Here is a 23,806-nt window from a genome sequence, read left to right on the forward strand (position 1 = left end):
TATTACTTTTTAGCTAATATATTTCTCAGAGTTGTTTTAAGATTCCAAAGTTTTTGAATTTTGAGAAGATCAGTGGAAGTCTAGGCTGAAATAATCTCTAATCTTTGTCTGCTGTTACATGTGTATATTTGCATTGCCAGTGTTTTCACATGTGAGTTTGTCCATGCAAAAACATTCACAAATTGCACTTAGAGTGCAAACTAAAGGTAATTTAAGGAGGTTATACTAAAGACAGCAGTTTCATTTGCTGGTACAAAGGAAATTCAAAATGACTGATGAACAGAATCGCATCTGGCTTAATTTTGTTCCTGATGGAATTGAGTGTGAATTCTGCCCTGTGGTGAATTTGTGAGGTTGCCTGACCCAGAATTTTCCTGTAGGTGCTCATAATAATCTAACCATTTGTTTGATGCGCAGTAGGAATGAGCCATTTAAAGAAATTTGAAAGTAAATGTCTTTTTCTGGTCTTGAGACTTCTGTGGTATCACTGGTACTATGTCTAGACATTTTTCTTACGTGCTGCTCCCGGGAAATGTGGGAAGTTGTCAGGATATTTTATCAATGAACAGCTTCAGAAGTCCTTTACTGCTATGCTAGTTAAGTAATAGTGATTTTTTCCTTCTATCAGTTCTGGTCTTCTTGCTGCCTTGGCAAACACTTTCAAACAGACCAAAAATTACCTGCCGATAAATAGTTTTAAGGAAACCAGACATCTCTTCTGTTTCCAACTTATTTCAGTGTACTAACTAATGATCTCACTGTGTCTACTATTTTTCCATTGTGTAGTTCAAAGGATCTGATCCCTTTCTGCTAAGTTTTATGTTCAAATCTCATTTCAATTAGATGAACTCTTTAGTTACAAGAAATAAATGTTGTCTGAGTTTGGAATATTCCAATGTGATGTAAATTATATTAGGCACTTTTTCTCTAGAATGCATGTATCTAGCAGTGGCTATTAAAATAAATTCCTGTGGGTTTCTGTGTCCTTGGGACTTCCCCCCTCCTTTCTTAGTGCTTGCCCCTCTCTGAATGAGGCAAAAGTCTGCAGGGTCTAAGTAGGCTACAAGGTTTATAGCCACTGTATGAGCAAGGACTGAACTGCTGCTTCAGTGCTTGTCACTTGCACTTTTCTTTCTTTTTCATTTTTTCAATCTTGATACAGACTAGACTTTTAATTTAAACTCTCTTCTGGCCTATCTCCAAACCAAATGTAAAAATGCAGATGGTAACATTGCTTTTGAGGTATTAGAATTACAGAAAGCGAGCAATCTGCAGCACATTATCTAACATCACCTTTACTTTCCAGTTCACCCTATTTACGGGGTTCTAGAGCATTGCTAACATAAGTCTTGGGTCATTTTGTGTACTTTCTGCACCAAATCTGTGTGGCTTGTCAAGCAGCATGTTGGGTCCTATAAATCTTACTGTCTTTGAGGACTGCTACATTATATTATGCCTGCTATCATAATTAATACTTCTTTCATCCATGAGTACAAACAAAAGATGTCCAGATTAATTTTTACCAGGCAGACGTCACCTTTAACATCTGTAGGAAACTGTAACAATCCTGAAAACTAAAGATCTTCAGTACTTGAAGAAATTCCAAGCTGAAAATAAGCCAACAGTGTGCTCTGGCAGCAAAGATGACAAGGAGTATTCTTCGTAGTAGAAATTGCTTGGAGGTCTCAGGATTTGCCCTCGTTTTCCCAGAATGTTTTTTTTTTTTTTTTTTTTTTTTTCCCCCCGATATAAAGAACTTTGGTCCTGATGCCAGAGCCTTCAACATAAGCACAAGTTTCATTTTCGTAATATTATGAGTGAGAAGCAATAGTTATTATCAGAATAATGAGTATGCCTGATGAGAATAAATGTTTTTCTTGTAAACTGTAGTATTTTTTTAGTGTTGTCAATCATTTAACTAGCCTACAATATTTTAAATGGATATGTTCTCCACATAAAAAATAACCAAGCTCTTTCTGGGTCTCTGTTCTAAAATATTATTTATATTCCAAGTACTTCAAAAATTATGATTCAGGCCCTCCAAAATCATTATATTGGCTTAAAAATAATAAGTTTAAAAATAAATACATAAGCACTTCCTTTTTATTTATTTATTTGTTTGTTTATTTATTCATTTATTTATTTGATTCCCCCTCCCCCATAAGTTGTGGCTTTGGAACGTTTAGGGTGCAGTCAAGTTTTGTTTTCAGGCTCTTGTCTGGACCATAATGGCTAGAAGTTTACTATTTTATTTATAAGAAACCTGAGATTCTTTAAAAAAAAAAAAAAAAACCAACAGTGGATTCTAGCCAAATTTAATTTTTTTTTTTTTTAAGGAAAACAATGGCTGTTGTGAGTCTTGCAAATAAAGTCAAGATCATTTGCTATATGGTTATAGGCAATTTGGTAACTGGTTACTCCTTTAACTGGTTTCATTAACTACAGAGGCTGTTTACTCTTTTGCGGAAGGAGCATATAATAGGATTGCCAGTGTGAATAGATTTACAGAAAGGCTTAAGCACATGTCAGACTTGGAACTTCTTCTGAGTTGTTTTCAACTGATAGTGCATATTTTTAAGCAGTCATCAAACAGAGAGTGTCTGATAGAAATAAATGTCTGTCCTTCCTCTTCCAGGCACACAGCTGAAGACATGCAGCCTCTTACACTCACAGCAACTTTCAAACCCCATTTGCTTTTTACTCTTAAATACATAAATGAAAGGCAGAAACAAAAAGTCTGTGATTTTTCTTTTATTTCCAAGCATTCTGATCTTTTAAAACAGCTTCATACACTGTATATTTCACTGCACAGAAAAGCTTGTAAAAGAATGTAAATGTATGTGGTTTGAATGCTGGGTTAAAATAGAAAATATTCTATTTCACTGAATAGTAGGATAATTACTACAATAGTGCATCAGATTACTGTAAAAATACTTAATGCTCCCTGCTGCATACATAACGTTTTAGTTAAATTATCTACTATGTTTATATTATAAGCCAAGAAAGTCATACATATAAAACATTGCTTGTTTGAATAATGGATTTTTCCATTTTCCAATTTACATAGAATAAGAAATTTATCCATGATTGAAGTTCCCAACTAATGTAAAATTATAGTTTGGGGTGAGAAATCTGATTAATTGTTGAGACGTTTTGACAACTAAGCTCAAGCAAATGCTGCATCAATTAGGTGTAGTTATTTATTGAATAGAGTCCTTAAACTGAAAACCAAGGAACAGGAAGGAGGATGTTTTAACAGCTCTGCAATATATGTTTTGTCCTTACAGCATGAAATCAGGCTGCAGTTTTTCTTGAAATAAGGCCCCCATGGGGAGAAATCACTACTTCAGTTTGTGCCCTGTAGTTAAGTCAAATGAAGGATATGCAACATTATCAATGTTTTATTCTGGTAACACAATGAAAGCTAGGTAGGTTGTGCTGAAAGGCAGAAGTGGTTTAATGAACTCCAGGTGGCAAGCTGCAGTCACCTGGTATGACATGCCTTTTGTTCATTTGGCTGACCAATTTAGTTTTTATAACACCGTGATATAAAGTTCCAGTGGGATTACTGCTGACTTAGATGGTCTGAATGGAATTTCATTTCATTCCCCTCCTTTGTGTGAGATATTAAGAAGATATTACTTATCACAACCTGGTCTAGAGCAACATCACGTCTGAGTATAGTTTTCCCACAGGAATGCAGTGAGATCAGCAAAGTTGAAGGTGCGTAGCACAGAGTAGTTTTAGACTGAAAATAGAGATTATGTGGATGCTTTATGTGTGCTTCACTGCTTGCCTGGTAATGTCGTTCATAAGCTCCTTCTGCCAAAAGACAATTTCTAAAACTTTGTTTCTCACCTGCAGACTGTCAGGTGGGCATTTCCTATGTACATAAGGGGACAGAGAAGCTGCTCTTGTTAAAGAAACACATGGGGAAAGTTGGACAGAAAACTTTTGATTATCATGGTAGTTGGTTTGGAAAAAATAGTAGAGTTCTAGAAAGCATGTATTTACAGCTTTCTTTTGCTTGAGCATTTTCATGTCTGTGTTTATTGCCTTATGGTCTTTGTTAAAGGCTTACTCAGCTCTGACAGTGAAGCATGTTATACTCAATGTGTGTGTTCTATGTTAATGTGATTATCAATACCTTGATGTAATAGCAATGAATAGATTGTCAATCATAGTTAAGGTCAGGTCTTCTGTTCTATAAAAATTCATTAGTTTGTAGATGTAGTCAAAACATTTATATAACAAGCTCTTTCTGAACTACAAATGAGTCCCACAGGGGATCTAGAGGTCTACCAGAGAGCCTAAAAAAAATTGGAATGTATGTTATTGTGAAAAATCACTGCTGGTCTATACCTGTTGAAGTGTCTGAAGTAGTTGGACCGGTTTAAGTGTCACAAAGAAGGATCATGACCTGGGCTGGCTTGTTTGCTGGAGTACATCGGAATTATTTATAAGTGAAAGGAACTGTTGGCTCATGAAAAGAATGACAGAGTTCATGAATGTGTTGTAAAAGATGGAGAAATATGGACCCTTGGCATGGACACAGAATTTTGTGTCGGATCCATCAACAAGCCCACTGAGACCAGAGCAGCTAACGATCAGCCAAGAAACCTTTCCTGATGTACAGTTGACACAGAAACAGGAGTACTTGTAGTAGCCTCTGTGTAGCAATAGTGGTCATGTTGTGAGGTAATGTCATAGGTGATACCATGAAGTGGCTAGTGAAGGTTTCTAGTTAGAAATGCAACCCCTTTTGAAACCTTATAAGTTGCTCATAAGAAAAGAAATAAAAGCTGCTGCTGAAAGCAGCTATGTATCCTTACAAAATCACCGGAAATAGGTGAAGGATAAGGAAATGGATTTAAGCTGTTTCAACTGTGACTCTTTAGAACACATTTTTACCTGGAAGCAGCAAAATATAGATCTCAGCATTTCAGTGCTTTTCTGTTCTACGGGATTATGATCGTTAACATTGCTCACGTAGAATATCCCAGATACACAGGTGTCGTGGTTTAACCTGGCTGGCAGCTAAACACCACGCAGCCGTTCGCTCACCCTCCCCCCTCCCTCTCTGGGACGGGGGAGAGAAATGGAAAGTGAAGCCCGTGAGTTGAGATAAAGACAGTTTAATAAGACAGGAAAATAATAATAACAAAATAATAATAACAATAATAATAATAATACAATGGTGATAATAGGAAAGTAATAATAATATGTACAAACAAGTGATGCACAATGCAATTGCTCACCACCTGCTGACCGATGCCCAGCCTAACCCCGAGCAGTCCGGCCCCCTCCCCTCGGCTAGCCACCCCTATATATTGTTTAGCATGACGTCAGATGGTATGGAATACCCCTTTGGCTAGTTTGGGTCACCTGTCCTGGGTCTGTCCCCTCCCAGCTCTTACTGCACCCCCAGCCTGCCTGTTGGCAGGACAGAGCAAAAGGCTGAGATGTCCTTGGCTTGGTATAAGCACTGCTCTGCAACAATTAAAACATCGGGGTGTTATCAGCACTCTTCTCATCCTAAGCCAAAACACAGCATTCCACCAGCTACTAGGAAGAAAATTAATTCTGTTCTAACTGAAACCAGGACAACAGGATACTCAAAGTACTTCACAAGCTGTCCTGTCTTTTGTGTACATATGGGTGAGCTTTGAAATGGAGCGAGGCTTTCAATGATAAACAATGATATATAAGATTGGATAGTTAAAAAGTTTTAAAATAGTAATTTTAAAAAGTTCACTAAATGTGCATTTGCTAAGCTGACTTGTTCTAAAGCAAAATTCTATTACATTTCATTTTCAACTCATAGAAATTTGAGTATTAGTAATCTTTCATGCTTCAGTAATAAGATCCAGGTCTTAAGAGCTGCAGACGAGAAGGTGCCAAGAATGGTCATGAGTAAGGAAAACTCAGGACTGGGTCTGATTTGCTGCCTTCAGCAAAACTATCACACCTCTTTGGACCTTTGTCATACAGGCTATGTTTAGACACCCATTCTCCTGATTTTTGTTTTGCAAGTTTTCTGCATTTTTTATTACATCTTTCACAGATCTCTGGCTCCTTAAATTCAAGGTTAGTGAGAAGGTATCGCCTGTACCCTGGTTTTGGCAATGACACCGCTGGTTGGCCTGAGACCACTATACAGCCAGGCAGATGTAGAATCTGCTGGTGTAGAGAGGGAGAGAGAGTATATTTTCTGCTGGTTTTCAAAGAGGTAGAAAGTCAAAGCAAGCATTTTAAATATCACAGGCACAGTTGCTACATATAACTCACAAATACATTTTGAAGATTAAATGGATAAATTATCTCAGTGTTGGTATTGATTTGAGAGGTTACTTTTAAGCCTGCCATCACATTCAGTATTTGGAGCTTTTTTACTGAGTATTATTCAAGAGTAAGCTTTACAGAAATCTCGTCTGTCTTCAAAGTTTCATGAGTGTTTTCCTTTTTAATCCAGGAACACAAGAAGCCATTGCAATGTGTCTGCATGTAGAAACAAAACAAGCCGTCAATGAAACCCTGTGTGACAATTCCAAGAGACCTCCACCAATGACTCGGGCTTGCAATATCAAGCTTTGTCCTCCAAGGTACACTGTAATAATGAAATTAACCATTTCTTTGCCACAATATAACTTAAATATACATTGATTTTCTCAGAAAAGGTCCAGATTGCAAGACTGTGATCTTGTTTTGGGATGAGATTTCACTACTTCTGTCTTTAACAAAATTTTTGGATTGTGTTTGATGATGGATTGTGATTTTTTTTTCTTCACTCTTTTTCCACTCTTTACATCTCACTAATTAAACAGAGAAATCTCTTCTGTGTGGATGTTCTCCAGAGCTAGAAAAACAACTTTAACTCTTTGAAAATTTTCACTAAAAACCAAAGTATATTTACTTTCAATTCATACTGAATAAAAAAATATACTGAAATTATGATTTAAAGTTATCCTAATTTTATGCCTTTTTAGTAGCCCCATCTAGTTCTTACAGATTTCTTATATGTGCATGGAGATCCTAGGAAAAGAAAAAAAAAAAAAAAAGTCAAAATCCACATAAACTTAGCTAGTTTGGTCACTTCTAAGGGCCATATGTGAAATTTTGACATGTGTTGCCTTATTTACCCATTTTTGATCTCTGACATCCCTGATCCTTTGCATATTGTTTCTAAAATGTGTTTGCAGAAACCACCTCCTGCTAAATGTAGGGAATAAAAGTTAACAGGAACAGGATGTTTTATAGAAAATGTATACACAATTAAAGAAAGTTTTGTAAATGTAAGAAAGGTCTATTTACATATTTACATTTATAAAAGTAAATGTCAGCAGGTTGCCAACAGGCTATTTTTTTATTATTTATTTCTTGGTTTTGTTTCTTTTTGTGTGTGTGCATGTCTTTTCATGAGAAGCATTCCTCAAGTAAATTCTGGAGTCAAATAAATTTGCTTTGACATAAGTCTATTACTTTATTGTGAATACTTGTGCATTTCTTCCTTCCTGGGAAGTTTATAAATCTAGTTTGGCCTACCAGCCAAACCAATGGGATATTTCATCCATCTATCAATAAATATGCCTTCAGTTATTTTTTGCTAGGTTCTGTTTGGGTTTGATTTCTCCTTACCCAAAGTGAGTTGCTAAAACATGATCTTTTGGCTGTGGTCTTGGAACAGGTGGCAAACCGGTCCCTGGAGACGGTGCTCAGCTACCTGTGGAGTTGGGATACAGACGAGAGATGTATACTGCCAGCAGCCAGGAGGGCCTACTGTTGCTACTGAGGACTGCAAAGACAAAAAGCCTCATTCTTTGCAAGCCTGCAACCAGATTGATTGTCCCCCTGTTTGGCATGTTGAGGAATGGCAACAGGTATGACTGGGTTATGGAAACAGTTTAAATGCAAGCAGTGTTCCTCTGGTTAGGTACTTCAAATTTTCTAGCCTGAATAACATAGAACATAGCTTCTAGACATTGAATTTAAGAGTTTTAACTAGTTCTGTTAGAATAAATCAATCCAGAGTCAAAAATACCTCTTTTCACTACTATGCCAATGAGTACTGACAGGATGAGGTGGTAAGTTGTTTTTTTTGTTGTTGTTTTTGTTTTTGTTTGTTTGTTTATTATTATTATTATTTTTTTTAAGGATTTCAAAATGCTGGATATCAGTTACTCCAGACATCACCTCTCTTTCTATACTCTGCAAATGCAATAATATACTTTTGGAGATGTTTGTATGTTTATTTAACTCAAAAACATTTCCTAACTCACAGTAGGTATATTAACTGATGCGGGGCATGGTCAGATCTACGTGTAAAATGCATGTTTTTTTTAAGATTTCTGCTACTTAATTGCATTCAGGTGGGTTAGGTTCTCCTCATTTCTAATATATTAACTAAACATTTTAGCTGAAGAATTTTCTACAAGCTGCTTGCTTTTTAATTGAAACTAGATGTCATTTTTCAAGTGTGCATAACTATGGGGAGCCTTGTAGTGTTTATGTACAATAATGGTGTGATACATAAGCACAGACATACATACAGGTCTACACGCTATGTTCTTTTCTTAGTGCTCACGTACTTGTGGAGGAGGGATCCAGACCCGCAAAGTGTACTGTAAGCAGCTGTTGACAGACGGAAGCTTCCTGAAACTCTCTGACGACACCTGCCAGGAACCTAAATTGCCAACTACTAAACCATGTGCAAAAGTTGACTGTCCTCCTCAGCTCATTGTAGGAGAATGGTCCAAGGTGAGTAGCCCCCAGTAAGGCGGGGGGGTGGCGGAGGGCTCCAAAACCTTCAAGTGCAACATGATCTCTATAGAATTCTGCTTGGGTGACTAGTGGATGATCGGAGTAGTAAACTCACAGGGTAGCTGAATGCTTTGCAAGACATGTACATACCTGGACTAAACTGTGTGTACAGTTGTTGTGCATCTCTGCCTACAATCAGACTGTTTATGTCCCTCTTCCAGAGCTGTGTTTGGGTTGCTGAAACAAAAGCTACAATGCATTGCATGCATTCTGCCAGACATAGTTTGGTATTTAATATTTGATATTTTAGCTATCAATTATTTCATAGTACAGCTTCTTAAAAGAAAATATTTGCATCGCATTTTCTCCTTTCCCATTTAATGTAAGCATGCTACCACTCCCTGTTCAAAAAGATTTATAGGAGGGCATTTAGAAGCTGCAATTCAAGCTTGTGCAATATGAACTAGGAGAATGGGCTGAGAGACTTGACACAGACTCTTTAGAACGTGCTGATTTGTTTCTCTGAGATAATAGATCACATTGGTCTGTTCTCCCCATGGTTGGACATAAAGAAATACTGTCATGTTATTTTAATCGTTCCCGAGTTGCTTGCTGGAACAAGTTAGCTATCTTATAATCTTATTGCTTGGAAAAGTGCAGAGGGTTTAATGTCTGGATAACACAAGGATTCATATGGAGAAGAGAGCTCTCTCTCTGTCTCTCTCAAACTGTTTAAAATTAGTATGTGTGGCATGGGACAGCAAGTTTAGTTTGCATCCTTCCTTTCACAGTGCTCAGTAAGCTGTGGTGTTGGAATCCAGAGAAGGAAAGTTGCCTGCCAAAACCGAACAGCAAAGGGCCAATATGTTGCATTAAATGGATCAATGTGTAGTGGTCTGTCTCCTTCACTGCTTGTAAGGTCTTGTCAGATGAATGCCTGCAACAGTAAGTATGTTACTTTATGTAGTTTCCTGTTGATTTGGAACGATATATTTATAAAGAAATATCTGAACACAGGTTAATTCACTCATCTCCCTATACTTTCATAACATTACTAATCTGGCATAAATGGAATGTCATAATTACTAGACCAGTGATAACAGGTTTGCTCTTAATTTATTTTGTTCCAGTCACAAACAAAGGTCAGGATCTAAAGAAGTAGTTTCTGAATACACTTTAATGTTATGTACCTCTCACACTCATACTCACCTAAATTTGTTGATTTTTTTCTTTTAACCTTTACAGTATCCCAACTGTGAAAACATCCGTCAATTGAGTATAAATTGCAAAGGATGTTAGAAAAGATAAGAATCCAGTTCTGGCTTGTGTTTTCATTGCATGTTTGTATTACACTGGACATTTAGTCTAGTACAGTAGAATTCAAAACCCGACATTCTGTGCCAGTGATAACTGTAGGTGTAATTTCTGTCATTACTTATAGAAATGAGAATCCCAGTCTCATGAGTTTTGTAGGAATTGATGACAGTAAACAAAATAACTAACTAACTAAATAAAAATCACAGTATTTTTATTACTGTGTATAAAAATCTATTAAGAAAAAGCTGTCTATAGGAATTGTATAATTTGGGCACAATCTGGTCATGATACTGATGGTAGTTGTACAAATTGCGTATGTGTAACTGCCATGGAAATACCTTGCCAATATAATGGTCTAGTGGGAGTTGTCCCTGCCCATGGCAGGGGGAGTTGGAATTAGATGATCTTTAAGGTTCCTTCCAAGCCAAACCATTCTATGATTCCGTGATAATGTATGTTCAATTACATACAGTAATTTACAATGAGCAGTTCTAAATGCTGTTTCATTAAGACAAAACTTGGCCTCTCCCTTCCTTTGTAAACGAGAGTATCATTTTGTAGGTTTGGGGAGCAGGGAGCTGAACAGAAAGGAAAAAAAGGAGACTATCGCTTTTTAGGTATGGGGATGAGGAAAACCAAAAGCTTTCATTAGTGGCCCGCTTTTGATCACAGATCACAAAGATAGACATGTTTTGACCCAATCCGTAGTGCTATCAAGAAACAGCTACTTTATAAACTTTGAGGCTTTGCTTTAAAAATTATTCACAAAACAAAATAAGAAATAGAATAATTACTGATTCATACATAATATGAAACTTCTTTTCCTGGCCTGCATTTCAGATTAACATGCCAAAATCCTGAGGTTCAAAACTCCACTTAAATAAAGCCCTGTGGACTTTCAGGAATGTCCTTGGCATAAGGTTTAATAAAATATTTTGAGCTGCATATCTATCTGAATTTAATTAATTGTGGATAGTTGAATGGCAGTGTAGCTGGTTTGCAAATTGCATAGCACAGACTGATATTAAAATTACATTGTCAGCTTCCACCACAGTGCCAAAAAAGCAGGACACTGGGCTGCACAGGGAATGTGACTGAACTGAATGAATATGGATCAAAGTGACCAAAGTGATCCCACTGTTCTCTCCCTTCATCTCCAGAACTGTTTGCAGCAATGGAGGCCCTGCAGCTCAGGTCTGCATGGCAAGTACAGAGCAGGAGGGCAGGGGAAGGCATGAGACATGTCCATACCTCTAGTTTCAATCTGAATTTTGCAGAAGGAGCCAGGGCAGAAGCAGCAGCAGCAGGCTTTGGATGCACAGTAACGTGCAGGAGGCATTCCTCCTCCTGCAGCTGTGGGTTCAGGCCCCCCAGAAGGGGGAGTGGATAGAAGGCAGGAATATAGCATGGCCCTCAGGTGGCAGATGGCTAGCAATGAAGAGTGAAGCAGACTTCAGTGTGGTGCATGGCATGCATGCTCTTAGGCGTTCTTGGTTCTCATCTGTGCCTCAGATGAGCTTCTTCATTTTCATTGTCTCGTGACAATGCTGGGGCTTTTTATACTTCATCTTTTACCTTGGGACTAGTAATTGAAGCAGTTTTCTACTTAATATTGGATCTATTAAGTCAGAACATTCCTGACTCTGAGAAAAAGGAAATAACACCCATCTACCCCTGAGGTCACCAGGACCTGACGCCCAGCTAAAGCTGCACAGGACCATTAGAGGTCATAGACTCAGATGGATTTGTACCAGGTGATAATGAGGTCCAATGGCTCCAGTACAATCTAATCATTAAGTGAGATTTACCTCGTAGAAAAAACTCTCTCAAACAGTCCATTACCTCAGCAGCTGCAAGACTGGATGATACTAAGGATCTAGAAACACTTATGTGGCCTTATATATTTATATGACTTTATATATTTACATGGCCTGCCATCCACAGCTCTGAACTTTGTTTCACTCCTAATCTTGCTCACCAGTCACCAGTAAAAATATACACACCCTTTAGTGTTGAACTGCTAATGAGAGTTAGAGGTCTTTCTTTCTTTCTTTTTTTTAAAAAAAGAAGAAATGGATGAGACTTGTTAACATATTTATAAGTGTGCACTGGATTTAATTCCATGTTGGAATAACTAGTGTAAACAGAGCACAGCCTGAAGTATTTTAATTTGTGTGTTTAAAGTTACACTTACTGTGTCTGTAAGTTGGATTTTGGAAATCGAAGATTTAATATTGGAACCTTTCCCTAAAAATAAATATTTGGGGCCCAATAACTTATTAAAAACAGGACACTAGTTTAATAATTTTAGTAAACTAAGTGCCTAAAGCAATTTATTTGTTGTACCATGTGAAATGGTTGAGGGAACCATGTATCTGGATAACAAAAACTGATATAAAAGCTGTGTAATTATGAAACCATGATATCCCCACTGGTCTGAACTCATTACCCAAAACATTGAAAATAACCATTTTGTTTTATAAGCATAAGAATGCACTCTAGGGTGTAGTTCATATAGTGTACACACTTATTGAATGCTTGAAACATTTAGCTTTTCACCTATTTCTTCACAGCATATTTGAAGCATATGTATATTAAGAAGCATGCAGTTTTTCAAATATTGTTTGTGTGCCATCAATGTGGTTGTCATTTTATTTCTGTACCTACCAAGTGGAATAGTAGTAATGATTTCAAATTCAGGCAATTGAGGAGCGTTTTTATTTGTGTCCGTTTTCTGGCTCATCAACTCATTCTGCAGGCTCAGTGTTTTTCTGTCACATACCAAAAGGCTGGGTCACCAAATACGATTGAATTGTTTTCTAGCACCAGTGTGGAGTGTTTCCCGCCTCTTCCCAGCTGGCCAATTTCATTGTGCATGGAATGAGCTCAGGGGGTGCATGCCCTTGCTCCCCTCCTAGATAGCTTTGTTTCTCACCTACCTAGTGCTTTTTCAGTCAGATTAGTTCTTCTGATCAAAGCAGGGCACAGTAGTTGCCAGCAGTGAGTCAACACAGTGGTATCTGAAACATTGCAGTCATTCTGCTGTTGCCTCCTGTGTGCCTACCCGGCCACTTCTGGGAAAGCCTGCCTGTGGTGGTAGCATTTAAGCAGCGCCCTAGAAACCTTTCCACATCCAGCTGTCTGCAGTAGGATGCAGGAGGAGCTTTGTAATACCCGGTGTCTCTGTACCCTGTCTGCATGAAGCTTTATGCAGTATTGTCTGCTTTTGTCAATTCATCTGATGACTGTGTTTGGCCTCTCCAAGTTTTGACTTTTCTCTTTCCTCACTTCCCTCTCTTCATTCTTGGCATAGCGCTGTGAACACCTCATCTTTCAACCTGAAGAAATTACCCTCAGTCAGTGATTACAGGGTGGCTCTGCTTGTTACATGTACTGTGTCTTCATTGACTGCTTCTTTCACCTCCTATGTCGCTGTTTGGCTTCAGTCAGGCAGACAACAAGCAAGGCCAGCCAACAATTTAAATAACAGTCAAGGGGAGCCTTGCTTTTCAGATGGATTGTGTTTTATTTAGGTCATTCCACACTTGACAGTGCACTAATGTAGGGAAAGTAATAATGTGTTCAAATTTTTGATTCACTTTTTCCATTCCCTTCATGCCTAGCCTTTCTGAGGCAGCAATAGGAAACATAACCATAATAGGATTATGTATATAATATAAAATAATATATAATATATCTCAGTATACATTTAGGTATGTGTGCACCATCTATGTCCTTCATATAAGTATACATTGCTGGTATCTTCTCATTGTTGGGAGTTTTGGGGAAGAAGTAATAGAATTCTTGGCTGGAGCAGGGGAATGTTATGGTTTCATGTTGTTCATTTTCCTGCATTTTTGTGACTTAGATAAAAGCTCAACATTTTGCAATCTGACTTGAACAAAGTCAGGAAAAATTCCGTCAAGCATTCTGTAAAAAGCAGATTTTGTAAGCATGAGTTCCAATGATTAGATACTTTTCAACACTTAGTTTTCTTTCAGAGATTAAACCAAAGCTTCCAGAAAAGTATTCTGCTCATGGACCTCAGATTGTCAGTATTCACCGAGTCTATATTCAGACCAGACAAGAGAAGCGCATCAATTTTACCATAGGAAGCCGAGCATACTTACTTCCAAAAACATCTGTTGTAATTAAGTGCCCTGTACGAAGATTCCAGAAATCACTTATCCGATGGGAGAAAGATGGACAACACTTACAAAACTCTAAAAGACTTGGCATCACCAAGTCAGGGTCACTGAAAATACATTGTCTTGAAGCAACTGATATCGGTGTGTACCGGTGTATTGCAGGCTCTGTGCACGAGACATTTGTACTCAAACTCATTGGTACTGATAACAGACTGATAGAACCACCAAATCTTAGAAAACATGCCAGTGAGACTGCTAATGCAGATCACAACGAGGCCAACAGCTTTGGGGCCAAATGGCATAAAATGAGCAAAATGTGGCAAATGTGGAGTAAGAAGAATGAGCTCTATCTGGGTGACAGGCAAGTAAATGATCAACCATTTCTGAGAAATCTTGAAACCTTTGGGAGTAATTCAGCAGAAGAATTTAGCTCTCGAGAATTCAAGAATAAACGACTGGAGGCAGCAGTTCTCCAAGGTGCCTACAGCATGGATACCGTGCAGTTTGAAGAACTAATAAGCAACATGAGTCAGCTCATTGAAACTGGAGAAGTCAATGATGACTTGGCATCCCAGGTCATTTATCAATTAATTGCTGAATTATCTAGGCTTCCACAACCAACCACTGAAAAATGGAAGGGGGCCCAGGATGAGAAATTTGCCTCAAAATTCACAGGCAAATCACCAAACAAATCTGAACATTTTAGCACAAAAGCTGTTGATAAATTAATGTTGGACCAGAAGGTTCCAGTTATTATGAGGCAAAAGGAAATTCCTGGAGTTTCCTTTAACAAAACAGTAACTGTACGAATTGGAAATACAGTTTTTCTGACCAAGAATACTCATGCTGTCAATCTACTGTGTGAAACAGCTGGTATTAGTGAAGTGAAATATACTTGGACAAAAGATGGGGAGACATTAAGATCCTCTGAGAAGTAAGTAAATATCTTCTTTGAATGAATTATGTCACTATAAACTGTTAAAATACACCCTGCTGTGTGGTGTTAAAACATACTGCTGTAAAAATGAGATAAGCATGAATCCTGTGCCTTCCATCTTTTTATTTAATTTGTTTTCTTTCAAATGTCTGTCATGTTGTTTTGTTTTACTAACTTCCAAGTGTGTGTCCATTTCCACAATATTACATGCAAGAATTGATTATTTTTTTTACTAGGTTAATTTTGGATGTAGCTGTTTTTGTGATCTGCCTTAAACATTTCAGCTGCATCAGAAAATGAACAGATTTATACTCAATTAAATTAAGACGACTATTGGATGGATTTGTTCATATACCAGATACAGTGAGATCACATTAAAAACTTCTGCTGTGGTATAGATGAAAAGCAGTATTTCTTATGCCTCATCTTATGGAGGGAAAATATCAGTTGTCTCTTCACCATCCTTCAACACGGAGTAAATTTTTAGGTATACCTGTGTCTGCATAACTTAAATTAAAAAAAATAATAATAAAAAATAACTTTTTTATTTTAGCTTTTTAAATTTTGTAATACTTTAGAACTTGTAAAAATTTCTGCTAAGGACAGTGCAGTGCAAAATAACGAAAAACTTCTAATACTATCTCATTTCAAAACTACACCTGAAGAACAAGTACAGCAAGTGTATTATACTCAGTTGTTTACTTAAGACAGAGCAAATACCTCATTGTTGATAAATTAGAAACTCACCTGATAATACTAACATTAGCTTTGTTGGAGAGCCTCTTAGAATTATAGCTAGCTCTTGAGTAATGAAAAAAAATGATTCTGAAATTATAGACATTTTTGGATATTTCTCAACATACTTAACCGATTAATCACACTGCCAAGAAAAATATACTTCTGCAGGGCTATCAGTTAAAGCAAAGACACCAAACCAAACCATTTTTTAAAGTGCAAATGTTTATGGAACCACGTAGCTCCCACCAGTTGTTTATTTTGTTAACTGTGCATAATTTCCCACTAATTTGTTGCAAGTGATACTTTCGGTTTTTTGGACATCATGATGTTTTGTTTATTTGTGAGCATCTGTTTGATTCCTAATGTCTACTTTCATAAATTGCCTTTATTTTAGCCCAGACTGATATTCTTGCCCTTAGGATACATTGGCTACTTAGTTTTCTTTCCCAACCCCTTTTTTTTTTTCCACGTTAAGCTTTCTTATACACAAATGCATGTATGCATTTATATTCATATATGTATATACATTTGTGTACTCAAAAACCAGTGACAGTAATAATATTGCATCTGAAAAAGAATGTGAGCAAGTAAGTAGGTTGTACTGCAATGCCACCTCACATATCTTGCCCTGAGATGGCAGGCAAGGTGTTCAAGACACCTGTGAGTTTTTGGTAGAAGACTTCAGCTTTAATGATGATATTAAAATTAACAAACTAACTACAGTAATTTGGGAGTCATATTAGTCCATATATTTGCAGATTCCACAATCCTGCTAAAAAAAAAAAAAACAAGCTTGCACTGGAGAAATTAATTTCTTGCCAAGCCTAATACTTTTAATTGTGGTAGTCTGATTTCTTCATGCTCTCATTCCTGAGGGATTCTGGTTAGCAGTAGTAAATCTGCTGTCTTTCAAAGGGCAGCAATTAGGACACAGCTTTGCAGAAGAAGGATATCTGAAGATTCTTACATACATGTATCCTTTAGCTCTCCCCCTTTGTCACCAAAGAGGAGGCAAAACTGTTACTGCATGCATTGGTTTAGTACAGTAAGTTTCTAAAAAGTTTTGTTGCTGTATCCTCAACTCTTGCAGATAGAAGGCTCAGCTGTGTCTGTCCTAGGGCTGTAACCCTTGTCTTTTCTTGAATATTCTGCAGCATGATCCTGGACACCATTGGAAAAGTGCAGATTCAGAGTCCTACTCAAAAGGAACTGGGTACATATGGATGCCTGGTTGTTAATGACTTTGGTTTTGATATGGAAACATCTTTGCTATTGCGTGCAGGTAGGAATTGTAGCATCCACAGAACTGGGGATGTATTCTTTTCATACACCTATCCCCAGCTCCATTTGATATAGTTTCTTTTGCTGGCAGTTTATGAAATTCTGCCTGATCTAATAGGTAGTAATGAGATGGTCTTGCTCTAAAACCAGAGCAGGTTTGAGCTGAGTCTGCTTTTGTGTATCCCACCTGTATTTTTGGGGTGGTTCTTTTCAAACTGAAATCTGTTCCAAACATGACAAATTTAAACACAAGCTCTATATTTACAAGTCAGATAAAGCTTTTAATATTGATTATTCTTTTGCTTTCATTTCAAAGAGGTTCCTGTCATCTTGTCCTCTGTGTTAAATGTTACAAATCTGGAAGCCAGCAATCTCTCTGCTATCGTTGGAGATACAATCATGGCAAGAATTGGAGCAAATATTATGATTGAATGTCCAGTGAAAGGTAAGCAAGAACTCCACTGAAATTCCTTGTAATGTTAAAATAAGAAGTTTACTCTGTATCTAGAAAAGAGCTACCAGCAAAGGCAGCAAGATCATTGATCATTAGTCATTTTTTTCAGTATGTGTGTCACTCAACAAGTCCTATGTCTTTTCTGTTGGTCACTTTAGTTTACACATATGTGCTATGTGTTCAACAGGCTTTGTTTTAGAAGTACTTTTCTTTCCATCAAGTGGTCTGAGGCTCCACTACAGAACTTAAAGTCCACTGAAGTGAGTAACTATCTTACTGCAATAGCAAGCATAGCCAGCTGACTTGCTCATCAGGGAGCTCTCCTTATCCTTATTTGAGATGCCCATATGTCTAGACTGTTGTTAAAACTGAAAATGAAATCTCCAGCCATAGTTTAATAGAACTTTAAACCTGACAGTGAAGTAAACTTACCTTTTAGAGCCATCAGTCTGCAGCTGCAGTACAGAAGACAAAGAAAAGTGCCGAGCCATGAAAGCATATAGATATTGTCTAGCACAACATCTGTCAAGCAGCATTAAGGTTAATCAAAAGCTACATGCATTAAGCAGATCCCTGTTTCATTTTATTTTCTTGTCCTTTTTAAAGGAAAGGTTGATATTTTCTTTTTCAATCTCATCAATATTATCTTTTAAGTTTCATTTGCAAGATTTAACTCACAGTGGTGATACTCTGTCAAATATTTAATAAGCGAAGGTCAGTCCTTTGTGCCTTATTGAAGAACATACATGAAAATATTTGCTGATAACAGTAGACGTTGCAATTGAATACAAAGAGACTTCAGAGAAATCAGTGTGCCATTCACATTTATATTGTTGGGGGAGCACGTATCTGAGTGTTGATACTGAACCAGAATACTGATATACTGATAGAAATATATATGCAAATAGTTCTGCCTACAATTGCGGCGCCAGGCTGACATATATTAGGACATGTGGCTCTGCTATTTGCTGTTGTACCAAGGCTAATTCTTTGATGAAGTAATATTTTCCAACTACAGTTTGGCAACTCTGTGCAGAACTGACCTACATCTCAAATTCAGCAGAGAGTTAATGTCACACTGTTAATATTAATATTGTTAGGATGGGTAAGCAGTTAGCAATTTAAATATAAATTAATATTTTCACATGGGACTGTGGATTTCCAAATGCTTTAGAATTGTATATATTACTGAGCCAAATCCTAGTTATGGTAAGACACCAGTGTTGACTTAAAATTGATTTATCTAATTGCTTTATTTCCCATCATTGCCAAGGAAATGAGTATTACTGCTTGTGAATAAAATAGAGTTTACATGTCTTAAAATTTCTCTTAGCCTAGAAGCAGAAAAACTTATGAAATAATGTAAGCAGAGTTTTTTTCTGATCTCCTTTTTTGATGAAAAGTAATACACCACTGACTTTAGTAGACTGAACTTAATAACACTCTGCTAATGTTTGTCTAATAGGGCGGGAACCAAAAATATGTCCATTTACAGTGTAGTGAGATGAGGACTTTGTTGTAAATGCTGATGAAATATCCTGTGAATTATGAGATGAGCAAACATTTGAATCAGAAAAAAAAAAAAAAAGTGAATATTTCTATATACTCTGAAGGTTCTGTTCCTACAAGCAGATAATGCAAGTCTGCAAGAGCCCTTTTCTCATCAGACATGTTGATTTATAATAATAATGTGGTTTCTTCTTGGAGTAACAGTCCCCTGTAAATCCTTATAATGAATATCTAATGTAAAAATGACAGTAGTTGAATGTGACTAGCTGTAAGCTGAGGATCTTAGAACGGGCTGTGAAAATAAAGTAATTACAAGAGAGAGCACTTCTTTGAGTTTCGTGGAGACCTTGACTAGATCTGGAGTGTCTTTTCCTCATTGCCCATTCCTCTGAACACTCAGAGAGGATGTATTTTTTTGTGATAACTTCTTGGTCTATCTAAGAAAAATATTACTAAATAAGTCTGTGTGCCTTCACGTTCTGCTACACACTTGCATGGTATCCATCGCCACAGACAACTCACACAGATTTCTCAGTGATGTCAAGCAGATACAGCAGAGCTGTTGGACTTTTGCTAGCCCACAGCATAGCTGGGCAAAAGAAGTAGTAGCTTATGAAGAAGGTATCTGTGTGCCATGCCACTAACAGAATTCTTAAATTACTTTCAAATTTCTTGGCTGCAATGACTTCTGAGCTCTGATTTTGTTTGTTTGTTTGTTTTTCCCCTGTAGACTGAATAACCTATAATCCTTGTTTACAGTTGTTCAAACCATTGCTTTCTCTGTACATAAATATATGTATCAAGTTCTACGTTTTGTCTAGCCACACAAGATCTATTCATATTTTCCATTATGAAACACATGAAAATCATGTATATATGCTAAAAAGGTAAGTTAATTGTTCATTTAGGAGAGACCACCATGCCAGCTGCAAGTAGGATCAACCTACCCAACAATCTGACAAAGACAGTTGTGAAAGGTAGAGTGGAAGTGATGTTACAGGGAAAGGTACACTTTCCAACTTTCTAACTTCCTCTACAGGCTGGCTAATAGCTAACCCTTTAATTATTCAAGGCCAGAAGGAGAACCAATTGTGTTCTGCCTCAGGGACTCTGGGTTCATTAAGGCCACGTTATGCAGAACAGTTCTGGTTTTAATGGAAAGGACATAAAGTTTAATATTATATACAGTCATCTGACTGCATTTTTTTTCTTTTCTTGTTGTTACTGATTTGGTTCTTTTTGTTCTTTCAAGGCTGTATCTTGTGCACCCTAAAAACTGCTTTCAGAAAAAAAACATTTAGAAATGTTAAAGAGAAGTGTATCCTAACAAATAGAAGAACATAAGGAACAGGCAAAGAAAATTTAAGTAAATCGCTGAAGCTAATAGTATAATTTTCTCTTTTTAATTTATATTAAAACTTTTTTCCACTAATTGTTATAAGCTCATTTTATAGCTCCCACCCGAGCATATGCTAGAAGATATTCATAACATTCTGGACAGATTCATATTCCATTCTTACGGCCAAGAGCTTTTCAATCAACACATATGTTATAAATATCAATACTGATTGCTCCAAATTACTCTTGGATAACATTTATTGTATTTGCAGAAAAGATCTTCTTGTGATTATTACTAAAATAAACTAAAACTGTCAGACTCCATTTATTGTGAAACCTTGAAAGTTCTAAGTTGAAGTATAATAGGGGAAAATTATATATATGTAAAATATGCATTGTCTGCCACCTGCTGGTGAGAGAACAGAAAGGAAATACTGACTTAAGGTTGTTTAGACTGTAAACATTATATTGCATCTCTAAAATATCTTGGCATAACGGCTTTTAAGAGCAGAAACTTCATCTTGATACAAATGCTAATGCCTCTGAATATACTTTGACTCTCTAAGAATAGCATTTTGATTAAAAAAAGAGGCAAAGAATACAAAGAACCTGTTGAATCAAGGTCATCTTTTAGCACACACATTTCACAAAGATGGACCAGCTACTTACTGTCAGTATTGGAACTTGAAACAAATCCAGATAAATCAAGAATTTGATTTTCCATCTGTTCCTTCATTTACCCACAGTATTCCAAATGTAACTTTGATGTTGTTTTTTGTCTTCTATGCTTAACCACTCAGAAGACATCTCAGTGAAGAATAGCAGTTTATTACATTGGATTCTGGATCTCCTTTTCTTTCCCTTTTTTCTTTCCCTTTTTTCTTTCCCTTTTTTCTTTCCTCTTCTTTCCTCTTCTTTCCTCTTCTTTCCTTTGTGTATTTTTCTAGAAATAACAACAGATTTTAAAGCGATAAGTATAGCTTTATTTTATGAGGAAGGAATGCCCCTTAAAATTAGGAAAACGAAGGGGGAATCTGATGATCATATGCTCCTTTTTAGTATAAGTGCACATACCTTAGTTTTAGTTTGGATATTACATAAGCTTTATAGTAAGTCTTCCAGTCCTTCCCTTTGCTTTGTGTCTTTGAACAGTCTGGGAGCCTAAAAATTGAATCCTTCTGGATCAAACTAAACTGAAAGGTGTGCCTACAGACTGTACCTTGGCTCTGAAATACTAATGGACAGAAAGTCCTGGGGGCCAGGTGGGACTCACCAAGCAGTCCAAGGCAAGCCCTCACCCAAACAGACATCAAATATGTTTCAGGACCTGAGTACCAGCTATCTCTTTTTATAAGCACATTCCTGATGCCCTTCACATTGAGGAAGAGTCATTCAGTTAATGACATGTTTTTAGTCCTCTTTGTCTACACATCCCCAGCTGCCCATCATTGGACACAAAAGACTGGCTTAGATGGACTTCGGGTCTGATTAAGAATAGCAATGCCTGTGTAATTCTTTAATTTCTGATAAATTTTTATTTTCCAAGTCCTTGAGAATGTTCCTGCTTTATGACCATAAATGACTGGGTCCTTGGTCATAGAGCCATGGCTATCTAGTAAAGTGAAAATGCAATCACTAATCAGTTGGGCAAAACTGTCTCTGATAATAGTGCTGAATTGTAGAATTGCCCTGATGTACACCAGGCAAAGCTTTGTTTGGGGATCAACTAGAGTATTTAGTCCAGTAGTGATTTCTGAGTTCACACTTGACTCAGACCTTCTTATTTAGATGCCTAATGTTGTTGCCTTACTTTATTGCCTGGTTTTGAAAAATCTTAGTGTTAAACACCTGTGGCTGGAAAAAAGATCAAGCTCTCTTTGAGCTGACAGCCAGAGAACTAAACAGGATCTGACAGAGCTATAGCAATGGTGGGATGAGAAGGAGTCTTGCTTCATGAACCTCTCTAAGGAGGTCACCAGATGTCAGTAAGTATATCTAAATCCTGCCAGATGCTGCTACCACCTAGGAAGAGGGGCTGTTGCATGGCTGCTACAAAGAGACACAGGTTATGACTTCGAAAGATTGCAAAAGAGCAGGGTGGTATCAGAAGGCAGGAGGGAGGATTGTACGAGGTGCCAAAATGTCTCACTCCAGCTCTCAGTCCAAGTCTATTATTCCCAGTGAAGTGGGCAAGATTCGTGCAGGTAATTTCAGTAGCAGCATGGTTTAGCCCTATTAGCATTCACTAGAAGTTGATTGCTCAATTGAGCAATCAAAAAAAAAATTGAGATGACAATAAAGGCAGTTTGCAATTTCTGCTGAAGAAAATATGAAGATGTATAAATTAAAGAAGTTGTATGGTGAGTTACACTAAATCCACGGTAGGTGTTAGTAAGTGCAGAATGAATAAAATGACATTCGGTGTGTATATTACTGACCCAGAATCATTTCCTCTGCAAGATGACATGTGCAGTTATCCTCTAAAGTTAGGTAAACTTTTAAAGAAGTGCAGCAAAATGTGATTTGTGCCAGCGCAGTTCTGCCTTGCTCTTGAATGGGAAATACAGAATACTTTATGAGATTCTACATAGCTGGGGGAAAATTTTCTGAAGACATATCCAATGTTTTAGAGTGACTAGTTAGTAGGCCAAGATTTTTATGGTGTGTAATATTTCATAGGGCTTTCAAGGTTGGAGGAAATTTGTTTTTGAACACTGAATATTTTAAGGGCACCCTATAGTGCGGATTCCATTTTTTTCCTTTTTTAAACACGTGTTTCACAGTCCCATCCGGAGCTAGAGTTTTTTTCCATAACATTTGCTGTCCCAGGGCCACTCATGGTGGAAAATGACTTTTTTTTCATGGAACATTGAGTATTTTAGAGCTGTTCCAGTGCTAGTGGAAAATAACCTGTGCTTGAGGTCAGAAAAATAGATTAAACTAATTTTAAAGTTTTATAGCCACTTAGGTCTATAGACGAAATTTTTAACATCAGAGGATTTAGATCCATTGCAAGATTAAGATTCTGATTTTTAAGGTATTCTAGCTGTAAGAAGGCCCCAGCTCAGGAATGCATCTTTGTTCATGAAGGACAGTTGTAGCCATGCTTAATTTTAAGCATGTGTTTAATTGCATTCCCTAATAGGGAAGGATTTAATCCTATGCTTAAGTGCTTTCCTGACTTGGAGCCACAGGATATGATTGTTTGAGTTTGCTACTAGCTGAAGTCAGTGATGCATCTCTCCTCTGAATCACTGGGATCTAAACTGCACTCGGGGATTCTGAACCTTTGGCTGTTTGGGTGAGTCGATACCTTTGGGTTCATCC

At 37.2% G+C, this 23,806-nt stretch overlaps 1 protein-coding gene across 3 annotated transcripts in view; it reads left to right on the plus strand.

Moving 5' to 3' along the window:
* The window catches only part of ADAMTSL3 (ADAMTS like 3), a 200,689-nt gene that overhangs the window by 159,288 nt on the left and 17,595 nt on the right, over nt 1–23,806 (plus strand). For all 3 annotated transcript variants that reach the window (XM_032194751.1, XM_032194749.1, XM_032194750.1), the window contains exons 17-23: nt 6,473–6,602; nt 7,685–7,877; nt 8,575–8,754; nt 9,549–9,702; nt 14,076–15,156; nt 17,052–17,179; nt 17,495–17,623. In XM_032194751.1, coding sequence (XP_032050642.1) covers nt 6,473–6,602; nt 7,685–7,877; nt 8,575–8,754; nt 9,549–9,702; nt 14,076–15,156; nt 17,052–17,179; nt 17,495–17,623 — 1,995 coding nt within the window. The remainder of the gene's footprint in view (nt 1–6,472; nt 6,603–7,684; nt 7,878–8,574; nt 8,755–9,548; nt 9,703–14,075; nt 15,157–17,051; nt 17,180–17,494; nt 17,624–23,806) is intronic.

This window comes from Aythya fuligula, chromosome 11, assembly GCF_009819795.1.
Source record: "Aythya fuligula isolate bAytFul2 chromosome 11, bAytFul2.pri, whole genome shotgun sequence".
In the NCBI taxonomy this organism is placed as follows: Eukaryota; Metazoa; Chordata; class Aves; order Anseriformes; family Anatidae; genus Aythya; species Aythya fuligula.